Source organism: Panthera leo, chromosome E1 (assembly GCF_018350215.1).
Source record: "Panthera leo isolate Ple1 chromosome E1, P.leo_Ple1_pat1.1, whole genome shotgun sequence".
NCBI classification, from domain to species: domain Eukaryota; kingdom Metazoa; phylum Chordata; class Mammalia; order Carnivora; family Felidae; genus Panthera; species Panthera leo.
In genome coordinates this window covers 5783142-5795634 of record NC_056692.1, presented here as the reverse complement: position 1 = coordinate 5795634, position 12493 = coordinate 5783142, and the positions used below count along the sequence as shown (strand labels likewise).

Genomic DNA, 12493 nt, shown 5'->3' with positions numbered 1-12493 from the left:
GGACTGGGTCCTCCGTGAACACGTTAGTGTCGCACTGGCTTAGGAGACCTGGCCTCATCCAGGCCCACCATTTTCCCCCAAACTTTTCTCTGGTCTCAAGGGAGGAAAAGCAGGGGACTGTGGTGGCTGTCTCAGGAGCCTTCTGCACCTCTCTCTGCATGCCTGAAAACCATCTCAAAGCATGTGTGCAACAGTGAGATCTAATACGTAAGACAGCACATCATTCTCGTGACATCACGCACCTTAGTTCAACAAACACCTGCTGAATAATAACTATGGGACCAGAGATGGGTTAATAGCTGACAGTATAAATGATGGAAGTAAGAGTCTCTACAGAGGGTTAGAATTATATTCGTATTGTTTTATTTCCTAAACTGGACGGTAGGTCCTTAAGCCTTTTCCTTTCATATCCTTACATTATTTCCTAACAACAAAAACATTAACTGACAAGAGACAACCTAGGCTCTGCCTTTCACGAATCTGCAATGCTGTTTCAGCACAGTGGTGGGGTATGCAGCCATGGAAAGCTACAGAGACGTGGAGGGTATTTCTCACTGCCAAGGATGATAGTGGATCAGTGACAATTTCCTAGAGAGAGAGAACACTCAAGTCTCGTAACGTGGGTAGAAGGGACTCCAGACAAAGGAGGAGGAGGGCATGGAGTTCAAGAGGAATACGATGAGTAATGATATCAGGGAACAACAGTGCAGTGTATTATCTCAGGGAGTTAGGAAGTAGATCACAGAGTAGGTCAAAGGCAGGGTCTTCTTTTTTTTTTTTCTTTTTTAATCTGTAGAAAAAGGGGCTTGGGTCTTCTCCTGCATTCAGTTAGAAAAACCAGTGAAGAAATTCTATTTTATAAAGACCCTTTGGAAGCAGTGAGGAGGATGGATGAGGGGGGGTATTGCCTAGGATAAGGGGATGAGTTAAGAAGTGTCTGTATGTGTTGAATCAACTGATGAAAAGACTGGTGGTAGCTATGATAGAGAAGATTTAGATTCAGAAATGGTTCGGGGATAAAATTGGTGGTGGCTGATTATCTTTTAGATAGAGGAGATGAGGGAGAAGTCAGCAATGTAGGCAAATGCGCGGACATCATCTTAACAACTTGCATAGAAATTTAGCACCACGTGAAGGAAAGGAAAGACTGACAACTCAAGCATGTTTTTGCATCACCCTTTGGCATTTCTGCTTGGCAGCTGGAGAGCCAACCAGGTGCTGGTTTGAGGACACAACTTGTAGATAAAGCCACAGAGACCACAAAGTACGCTCAGAATATCTGATGCATGCTCAAGGGAGCCTCCTTTGCCTCCCACTTTGTCTCTTCTCCTTCCAGGGAAATTGGGCCAGATCTCTGCATATGTAAAGCAGAGATGGCCCACCAGGAAACCTAGTTCTGGGAGAAGCATAATCTAATGCCAAGTCTGTTACAAATATTTCCAGACTCCAGATTCTTTTTTTTTTTAAGTTTACTTATTTTGAGAGAGAGCGAGCGACACAGTGCATATTGGGGGGGGGGGTGTGGAGCAGAGAGAGGGAGAGAGAGAATCCCAGGCAGGTTCTGCCCTGTCAGCATGGAGCCCAATGTGGGGCTTGAATTCATGAACCGTGAGATCATGACATGAACTAAAGTCAGATGCTTCACCAACTGAGCCACCCAGGCGCCCCTAGACTCCAGATTCTTATGTGATGGGTGGAGACCATTAATATACCAATCCTGGATCTAATCATTGAGATCCTGGAAGGCGAGGTGATCTTTTCATGTTCTATATATGAACAGGAGCTGTGGCCCTAATTTGAAAGGACAGTCTGGTTCAGAGATGGAGAGGCACAGGACTTTATAACAAGGGGGACCCAATTTCATAAACTATTTCAATAGGCCACAGCGAGTGTATGATGCTCACGTTTAGGCACAGTGCCTACTGACTGGAACATGTGAGCTTAATAAGTGGTTCTGAATATGAGTACATGGAAAGTGAACTAGTCTGGACTGGGGAAGAGAAATCTTAAATGTGGAGTGAACAATTAGGCCTTTTGAAAAGCAGGAGGAAAATCCCAACACGAGATCCCAATGTAAAATAAAGTATGAAACCTGGCAGAGTTAAGAAAGGCAGAGACACCACACCCAGAGTAGACTATATCCTCTTAGCTGGGACTGCAATAAAATGCACTTTCTAGAATACAGGGAAGTTAGAGGAAGATGTGTTATACCAGAAAGCCAGGAAATGATTCTATTTCCCCCCTCTAGGTTAGGATGAGGCTTTGCTGGTTCTGAGTTTTGTCCAAGAACCAAGATAGTACACATTTTGTAAGAATTTCTTAAATACCTGGGTTTGATGACCAGTGTCTACTCTTTAGGAATATTATAACAGGGCAGTAAGGACATAGCAAAACTTGGGCTTTCCAGATTCAGCAAGGATCAATGTTTCATGTGTAGTTTCATGATGCCAGCAGCTGCGTGATGCCCAGGAAGGACCCTGGCAGCCAAGGGAAATGACTCAAAGGTACTCCTCCTTTACTCCTGATATATACAGCCACCATGGGTTTTTTTTATACAATTATGTACCTTTTGCTAACTAAACTAGGAACTATATTTAATTTTTAAACTTTGTGTGCAGGATTTCTTCCTGTCAATCTGTAACCCAACTGAGACACAGCTGGGATAATGATAGGTTCTGAAATGGTTGGTTGGTGTCAGGAGTGGGATGCAAGAACTGAATTACTATTATGGTTTGATTCTGGAAATGGCATCAGAAAATTAAGGGATCAAACAATGAGCTAAAGTAGTGTGGGAAGAGGGGCGCCTGGGTGGCTCAGCTGGTTAGTGTCTGACTCTTGATTTTAGCTCAGGTCAAGATCTCACGGTCATAGATTGAGCCCCGCATTGGGCTCCATGCTGAGCATGGAGCCCGCTCAAGATCCTCTCTCTCCCTCCATCTCTGCCTCTCTCTCCAGCTCATGTGTGCGCGCGCGCACTCTCTCTCTCTCTCTCTCAAAAAAAAAAAAAAAAAATATGTGGGAAGAAGCCAGATAGCTTATGGCGTGATATTAGTAGGTCATTGAGAAAGGTGTTTTGGGGGAGGGTTGAATCAGTGTAATACATTCCACTGTACCTTTATATCTCTAAACTAACAGGACTTGTGGATAACTATGGAGAGAGGAGTTCATGGCAAGGTAGCCTGACATAGTGTTATAGTTTTCACTGTGTTATCCAAGAGTGGAGTGATTGCACAACCCCAAAAAATTCAAACATGAAGGGGATGGGGAGGTTCTGAGGAATTCCCGAAGCCCTCTGTGGACTGCAGTCAATTAATTTCTAGCAATTATTTAGTTGACAGGGAAAATTAGAACTGAGATAGCCTCTTGTTCTCCCTGTCAAAGTGGTTAAGAAGAAAGGGAGGAATATTAGAAAAGCATTACTTTTAATTGCATCTCTTTTTAACATGTGTATGTAAGTCTTATTTTTATACAGAAGCCTTAAAAGAGAAATGTGAGCTTGAAACTTCATGGCTTTGGAGCAAGCTGATTGCATTATGCTTTCACTGGGCAGGGCTTCAGAAATTCATTTCAACTTGGAAAAGAAACAGTTGCCTTCCAAATGAAAAATTAAAAATACTTAATTGAGAAACAAAATTTCAACTGGTAAAAGCATATCAATTTCTGTGTCTCAGACATTATTTTAGGAGAAGGTGACCTGGCTGGATGGGGCCAACTGCGATACAGGGTGAGGCTGGCAACGTGCCTGGTATCTCCAGAGCTGTAAGTTTTTGGAAGCACAATTTCACCTTCTTTGAAATTAGACTTCAGGGTGCAGGGTGGGAGAGCCACTGGACACACTCTCGTTATTTAGTAAAATAATAAAAGGTGAGGCAATGTTGTAGGTGGAATACTGTTGTAGAAGACGGTGGCTCTAAGAATGGGGAGAGCGGATGGGAGGAGAAAAGGAGTAAGTAAGGCAAACTCCTGCATATGAAGGTAACTTTATGGTAGAAATCTGTGTGAGGCTTAGAGCTGGCACAGTAAGGAACCTGGGACTCCGTTCCTCATCAGAAACAATCCAAAGGTTGCTCACAGAGTCTGCTAGAGCATGATGGGGACCAGGGACCAGTGGTTCTTCAGGGGTGACGGCAAAATGGCGTGGGATAGAAGCATACAAAATTTGAAGCGGACAATGATCCTGAAGCAGTGAAGTTCCTAGGGACTGCATAGCAGAAGACACCTTGAAATAAATTACATATGACATGGGATAGACTATGGAGAAATATGCTGTGATCGTGGTTCTTGGATTTCATAAACTAAAGAGTATTTAGTCAGAGAGCCAGGGGTTGGACTGTGGATACATGGGCTTTCTGAAATGCTGAAAAGCCAGAGGCAGTAATTTTGTTCTGGAACATCTGTGCATTGACTTTGTTTTCTTAACCCAGATGAAGAGGTAGTTTTGCAGATGCTGAATTTGGCTTAAGAGCCAGGAAAGCATATTCTATGTTTAATTAATATAAATGCAAAAATATATACCTCCAATTTCTGTAAATGCATAATTTAAGTAATATATTGTCTTACATTCTTGGGTGTATACATTTATATATATCTTGTGTTATGTTTATATACATGCATGTGTGTGTGTGTATAATTTTTTTTAACCCAGAATGGTTCACATAATTCCTGAATTCCTGAGTAAATAAGGACAGTAAAGTATCAGAACCGAACTTTCCACTGAAGTTCTATCTTGCACTGATGGTGTCACAGGACAGTGGACAGCCTCTGTCAAGTTTTTGGGAAACCAAGGAAACCAGCTTAGAGATATCCCCCCCCCCTTTTTTTTAAAGGAAATTCTGTTTTTTTAAGTTAATTTATTTATTTTGAGAGAGACAGAGACAGTGTGAGTGGGGACGGGGCAGAGAGAGAGAGAAGGAGAGAATCCCAAGCAGGCTCTGTGCTGCTGGCACAGAGCCTGATGGGGGCTTGAACTCACAAAACTGTGAGATCATGACCAGGGCTTAAGCCAAGAGTCTGACACTTAACTGACTGAGCCACCCAGGTGCCCCCATTTTAGAGATATCCTACATCTATTGTTGCTTCTACTTTGCCTAAGGTTCTGAATCCTCAATGAAACTGGCAAACGAATCTTGCCCTATTGCATAAGTTTTGCATATGCAAATTCTGTGTCTTCTGGCCAATGCCTAACCTACTTGAAATATTGCACACATTCTATCTAGTTTCTCTCTTGAATACGGGAAGAGAATAGCACCTTCCCGCTGGGCTCAGGAGATCGGCAGACCCTTAACATATTCTTTTCCCAATAATCAGATCTAGTTCCCATAAAAGCCCCAAGATTATTGCCTGTTTTGCAATGGAAGGAGCCAGGATACCAGGCACAGCACTAGCGCTAAGGACCTTAATGAACCAGTCCTCTACTAGCTTCTTCCTTATTTCTATGACCTAGCTCTCCGGACCTTGGGCCACCTTGGGGTGACTCTGACACCAGGGGGAATTTAGCAGAGACACTCAAGAGAAAAGGGTTTCTTACCAGATGCCAAGAGATCATTGATGAGCACAAGGAACTTCTCGTCAGCCACTTGGGCATCGGTCATGAGAAACACCGTGCTGAGACCCTTCACCCCAGCTTTCAGGCACAAACTGGCCAGGTCCATCTGTGGAAACAATCAATATTAGAGATCTCTGGGAAGACGGCCTTACTGAAAGAGGTCTCCAAGCCACTCATTAGGAATGAGACCATTTCCTTATCTACTTTAATGGGAAATAAAGTGAAGCAGCAATGGAAAGTAGGAAGGAGTGCCATCTTGTACTGAAAAGTAAGGAAAGTACGCCTCATTCCCTGCCTCGATCCCAATAGAGATGGACAAGTAAAATTAAATAGCGATGATCTTCAACTCTACAACCATTGTGGCTCCTATACTGGCCTCTGGGGCTCCTGCTTTGTGCAAAGAGCTAACAGCTTTCCAAAGGGACAGAGATGGTTCCTGTTCACTTGTGTTACTCATATCATCATTCAAGTGAATGACCTTCCCCAGGAGGCAAGCGACTGCTCTTGGCCTTGACAGAGGAGTCATGTTCTTGGGGATACCGACCTGGGTGATGAATACATCTTATGCCAGCAGTGTCTTGTGTCCTCATGACTCGCTCCAGCAAAAGCCTTAGGTTGGAATAAAATATACTGGGGACCACACACACACACACACACACACACACACACACACACACAATCATCTTGTAGGAAATTACATCCAGTCAAAACTACAGGTAGATGAAGTTTTGGGCTAGGATGCCAAGCCCTGAATTTTTCCAGCTTAGTCAATCTCGGTTCCTTCTCTGTATCCCTCTCGCAAAGCTCGGTGCCAGTCTCTGATCTTGCTCTTCTCCCTTGCCCCACTCAAAGCTCCTTTTCGAAGAGCCTCGTGCATTTCTTTACAGCAGAGCACCTTTGTGTCCTATATATAATCCCCCTTTAAAGTTAGTGAACTTCCTTGAATATCAACTGCTCTCAACCTTGTGCATTGACGGAATTAGCTAAGACAAGGCTTCTCAACTCTCACTGGAGCCATCTGGGGGAGGCTTTCAGAAGTCTTGACGCTCAGGCCATTCCCTGGACTAGTTAAGCGGAAATTTCTGGAGGGTGGGGTGCAGGTACCAGCATGATTTGAAGGGGATTCCAGGATGTAGTCAAGGTAGAGAACCGCTGTCTTAGATCATTCCGTGAACATGTGTTTCTCATATGCACTAACTTATTTACTTTTTGGGGGGGAACCGCTGAAGACTGGTCTCACGTGACCATGGTCTATGACCTCAGATCCAGCCAGTCATGGAGAGGCTGAACTGAGGCTCTGGAGTCAGCAGTGGGTGCCACTGGCGGAGAGATATGAAGGCAGGTGGGTAGGTCTGGCCCCACGCTGGCGGGAATTCTCCCAGGGACAGTAAGGGCAGCATCCTGGGGGAAATTACATCAGGACTCCCAATCCCGCCTCTACTGTAACCATGCACAAAAGGGAGGGGGCTGGGCAAAGTGACCTCTGAAGGCTGGATAAATGCCTTTCCCCACTTTCCAGAGCTTGCATTGTGGCTGCTAAGTGCTTAATGTCGGGACGAGGAAATGTCACTGAAGCTCCTGGTAGCTGGTGGTTATAGGAACTTTCCTTTAAAATATGGATGTCTTACAGAACTTGGGCAGACTGTCGGAATTCCTTCGAAGCCTGCCACAGGGGCTAGCGAGCCGTGCGCTAAATGTCACATAGATGTGCCCCTGCTCCGGTGAGAACTGAGGTTCCAGGGACCGAGCTGAAGCAGCTGAGGTCTGCAGACCTGAGCCCAATGAGAAAAGAGCCCCTCACGTCCCTAGCCCTGAACCCAAGAAGCGAATGGCCCAGAACCTTACGGGGAGGGTCTAAGCGAGGCGCGTGAAGAGCTAGGAAGGGTGACAGGAAGCTGTGGGTGGCTGCAGGGGGGCTGTCACTCACCTTGAAGTCCGCGATCTGGTAGCCTCTCCACGGCGTGATCTGGAATACGTCCATGGAGCTGATGAAAGCCGCGAGCCTGGTCAGACACTGCTTGCCGCTCCCACCCACGCCGACCAGCAGAGCGTTTCCCCGCGGGGACTCCAGGATGCGGCTGATGTGGCAGCTGCGGAGAAGGAGCAGAGGTCCACGGCTCTGATCAGACCCCTCCCGTGAGGAGCACGCACCGTGCTGGAACCTTCCTAGGAGGCACACTGTGAGCGGAGCGGCACGAAGCTTGAGTTACACGGTCCCCGCATCAGGTCTCACCTTCTTGCCTGGATGGATGGAGGTTGTCAACGGCTTTGCTTTAAGCCAAACCCTCTGTGACCAGGTGGCAGTGGAGGAAGAGCTCACGGCAGCCAGGCAGGATGGGAGGGGACCCCAACTCACGCTCCGTCCCCTCCCCAGCCCGGCCTGACTGCCACACCTCCAATGGCACTTTGCCTCACCTGCTTGTGCTTTCAGGCAGGAGGAGGGGGCAGGGAAAAGAGAAAAGAAGAAAAAACATTCAGGGGAGGCTAGAGGACAAGCGGGAACAGAATTGTTTGCTCCTCTTAAGAAAGAAGGAGCAACGGGGTGCCCGGGCGGCTCAGTCGGTTCAGCGTCCGACTTCTGCTCAGGTCATGATCTCACGGGTTGTGGGTTCGAGCCCCGCGTCGGGCTCTGTGCTGACAGCTTGGAGCCTGGAGTCTGCTTTGGATTCAGTGTCTCTCTCTCTCTCTGTCCCCACCCCGCTTGTACTCTCTCTCTCAAAAATAAATAGACATTACAAAATAAAGAAATTTGTTAAAAAGGAGGAGCAAAATTGAAGTCGGCAGAATGACGGGGAGCCCTAGGCATGGATGCTCTTGCAATGAGTGCTTGGAGATTCTTGGGGCGCAAGACACCCACTTCCTTGGCTTCTGGATTCTTCCCCCTGCAGCGACACTCACCTCTCTCAGTAACCGTATTCCCACCCAGCAATGGCGAAACATTCCCAGGCCCTGGGCTCAGACTACGTTCTGCAGAGGACCCTCCTCTGCCTGCCCCACAAGCCTTCCTCAAATGCTCTCCTTCCTTCAGGCCATCCACAGACCCTCTTCCACATTCTCTGTTCCCCTCAGCACTGTGTACTTACCTTATGTAAGGGACCGACGCCCTTTGTAACAATAGTTCCCATTCCCTTCCTTTCCTTGTCTTTGTATGTATTTATTTATTTTTTGAGAGAGCGAGAGCGAGTGACAGTGTGGACACAAGCAAGGGAGGGGCAGAGAGAGAAGGAGAGAGAGAAGCTCAAGCAGGGTCCGCACCATCCGCCCAGAGCCCGACGCGGGGCTCGAACTCACGAACGGGGAGGGCATGCCCTGAGCTGAGACCAAGAGTAGGACGCATAACCGACGGAGCCATCCAGTTGCCCCCCTTGCTTTCCTCACCTTAAAAACAATAACTATTCATTGTGAAAAATGCATAAAACACAGAAAAAAGCTACAACTTACTAGATAGCAATAAACGCTATTGACATTAACTGTATGCCCTTCTGGACATTTTTCTAGGGTCTGTATGTTTGTAAGCATATATTTATGCGTATATACACCCATTACTGGTGGAAGTTCAATATATGTATCTATCCTGTTTTCAAAACTGGGCTCACGTCATACACTAAACAGTGTTTTGAGACCACTTTTCCATTTAGTGATGTTCTGTGATTATTTCCCTATGCTGCTGAGTAATCATTAAACCGTGCTTTTTTTTTTTTTAAGTTTACTTATTTATTTCGAGGGAAACAGAGACAGCACAAGTCGGGGAGGGGCAGAGAGACGGAAAGAGAGAGAATCCCAAGCAGGCTTTGTGCAGCCAGATCATGACCTGAGCCCAAACAAAGAGTTGGACATTTAACAGACTGAGCCACCCAGGCACCCTGCTAAGCCATGCTTTTAATGGTAGAACAATATTCCAATGCATAGAATAAATTCCTTGTCTGCAATAGACTACTACTGGATATTTAGATTGTTTCCAACTTTTTCCAGCCATAAATAATGCTATTTAAGTTATTTTTAGTTTCTACCTCTTGTCACACCCACAGGACGGGCTCCTAAAAGTAAAGCTGCCAAGGGGCACCTGGGTGGCTCAGTCAGTTAAGTGTCCGACTCTTGGTTTTAGCTCAGGTCATGATCTCACCCTTTGTGGGCTCGAGCCCCATTATCAGGCACTGTGCTGACAGTGTGGAGCCTGCTTGGAATTCTCTCTCTCCCTCTCTCTCTCTGCCCCTCTCCTGCTCACTCTCTCTGTTTTTCAAAAATAAATAAATAAGCTTAAAAAAAGGTAACACTGCCAAGTCAAACAGTAAGGCGATTTTCACGACCTTTGATACGTAGTGAAAAACTGCCCGCCCCAGAATGGGGGCAACAGTTTGCGGTCGACTTGGGTACAGCCGATGGATCTAAATGTGGATCTCTTATTTCAAAAGGTGAGCATCTGTTAGATCATGTGAGTTGAATTAGAATATGTTAAAAATTTGGGGAAAACGTAACACAGTGACCAAGGCACAGTGGAGAAACGGGTAAAATAAGGAGGATGAGACAACAGGTGTTGGGGACCTCGGAACTGAAGGGGTACACAGAACAAGACCTCAGGTGGAGTCTGACCAAACACAGCAGAGTGGACATCTGAGATTGAACAGCACAGGCTATAAGCCTGTGTCTCTACCTTGTGTTCATGATATTACAGTGACAAATACCGTATTCACATTAAGTAATGGTAATCAGGGGTGGAGAGGCCCAAGGGTAGCTAAGCTCCATTTGGAAAAAAGGCTGGGACACGGGGAGAGTTCTGGGGCTTGACGTGTCAACAAACTATGAGCATATATGCGGTTAAACCTTCTGTGGCTTGATTTTCTTACTATTGCAAAATTTCTGGCACATACTGATGACTGGGTCCTAATCAGCGTCGATAACCTAAATGTCTCTGGGTGTTCATTGCCTCCTGTCTCCTGTGGGATGCGTTTGCTACTGAGAAGGAAACCCTAGCAGGGCTGCAGGTCAGTCAACAATGCCCACCTATCAGCCGATAGGAGAGTCTGGCCCCCATTCTTGTGGACACGGGGTCTTATACACATATTTTTAAATCTTTGCCAGTTGCGTGGTTGAAAATATTAATGTTTATTTCTTCATTATTTAGGGAACTGAACATCTTTCTTATCATTATATATTTTTTCTTTTACAAATTTCCTTTTCATGCCCATTGCCCCCCCCCTTTTTTTTCTTTTTGTTTAATCTCTACCCTCAACACGGGGCTCAAACTCACAACCCTGAGATCAAGTGTTGCACACTCCTCCGACTGAGCCAGCCAAGTACCCCAAGTTCCCACTTCTTAATTGAAGTGTTCTAGATTTGTAAGACCCCCTTAGGTATGTATGTTCTGAAATATCCCTCCAATTTGTCACTTTTACTTTTTGGTCTTAATGTATTTTTTGATGCATGGAAAATCCTAGCTTTCTGGTCTTAAAATTATAAGTCACTGAGTTTTATAGTTAAAATTGATTCCCCTAAGAATTTAGGAATTATTTACTGACCTATCCTTAGTTCTTTTATGATTTTGCTTTTCCCCTTTAGAATTCTTTAATTGTGATACTTATACTCTCCCTTGTGTCAGATGGCTTTTCACTTCTCTGGCTCCCTTACTAAATCCTAGTTTCGAGGCCCTGGAAGAATGTGCATGTATAACTCGTCTTGTATCCTCTATAATGCTAGCACATTGAAGGCATTTAATAAATTTTAGTTAAACTCAAACAGCACAACAAATACCTTCCAGTCAGCATCACATCTGGGGGGATGTGAGGTGCAAGGACTCACCTGCTTTGTGACTATATTAGAGGGCGCCTGGCTGCAATGATGAAAGGAGAAGCATATCCAGGCCCTCTATTTGGAGAAGAAGTTCACCTGGGTTCTCCGGGCCGCCCAACACCCCCTCTAGGCTGGAAGGCCTGACCTCAGCTTTGCATGGTCCCTGCTATTCAATATCTAAATGGGAAATGCATCATTAGTGCTGAAGTTTCCGGGGAAGAATGGTTGCGTCTGCAACTGTCAGCATTAGACTCCAGCTGGGGATTCATTAACAACCTCTGACGAGGGCAAAGGACTCTGCATTCAAATTACAAAATTTAAAAAAGAAGATCAATATTCCGAAGGACTCCTGGGCAAGCAAACCAGCGGAGTCTAAGTTAAGCCCATTACTGAATTTCTGTGAGATTAAAGACAAAAGCCAAAGATGTACCACAGCACAGCTGGAGGAAGCGGGCTCACCGAAGCCGACACACGCACACACTCAGGCACATGCACGCGCATACCCCACACGCACACTCACGCCCTAGAGAATGGACAGGATGCTCTTGGTGAGAACCAAGAGCCGGATGATAGAATCAAAATGAGCATAAGCCTCATTGCACCTAGGAACCTACGCCCTTACCTTGGCTCCATCTGCCAGCCCTGTGGGTTCCCAGGGAGTGCCATAGCCTCCGTCCTGCTCTGCCTCACCCTGTTCGCACCCTAGGTATCAGAAGTCAGGACCTTCCCGGAGGGAATCCAAACCCCTCTGTCCCGGGCACCATGCGGTGTGATGTGAGGCCACAAATCTTGTCACTCTTAGGTTGTCTGTGTTTCTCGCTGTTGATTCCATTTTCTGGCATGAGGGGATGCCTCTGCTCTATCTGGCTGGTAGGGGCAGCAGAGGGGAGTGAGGAGCCCGAGGAGGGGAGGGGAGGGCAGTGCAAAGATGAAGTTGTGAGACACTGATATTTTTAAACAAATGTATGTGAAATTATACATCCAAATAAACTTTAATCTTGAGAACTGCCTCCCTCAAGGCAGTTCATTGTTCCAGTTATTTTGCCATTGCTAATGCAGCTCCAGATTCTCTTTGGAAACCATCTTAGGAGCCTGTTAAGGGGTCTCAGGAGAAAAGCCAGTTTTCATAGCCTTATTTTTTCCTATAAACAGAATTAGTCA

The 12493-nt window shown here is 45.9% G+C and overlaps 1 protein-coding gene across 1 annotated transcript in view; it reads right to left on the bottom strand.

The window, feature by feature from the left end:
- DNAH9 (dynein axonemal heavy chain 9) overlaps nt 1–12493 on the bottom strand; it is a 333822-nt gene that overhangs the window by 125804 nt on the left and 195525 nt on the right. The window contains exons 44-45 of the mRNA XM_042917480.1: nt 7473–7635; nt 5528–5651 (exon numbers count right to left, since the gene is read on the bottom strand). Of these exons, the coding sequence (XP_042773414.1) occupies nt 5528–5651; nt 7473–7635 (287 nt within the window). The remainder of the gene's footprint in view (nt 1–5527; nt 5652–7472; nt 7636–12493) is intronic.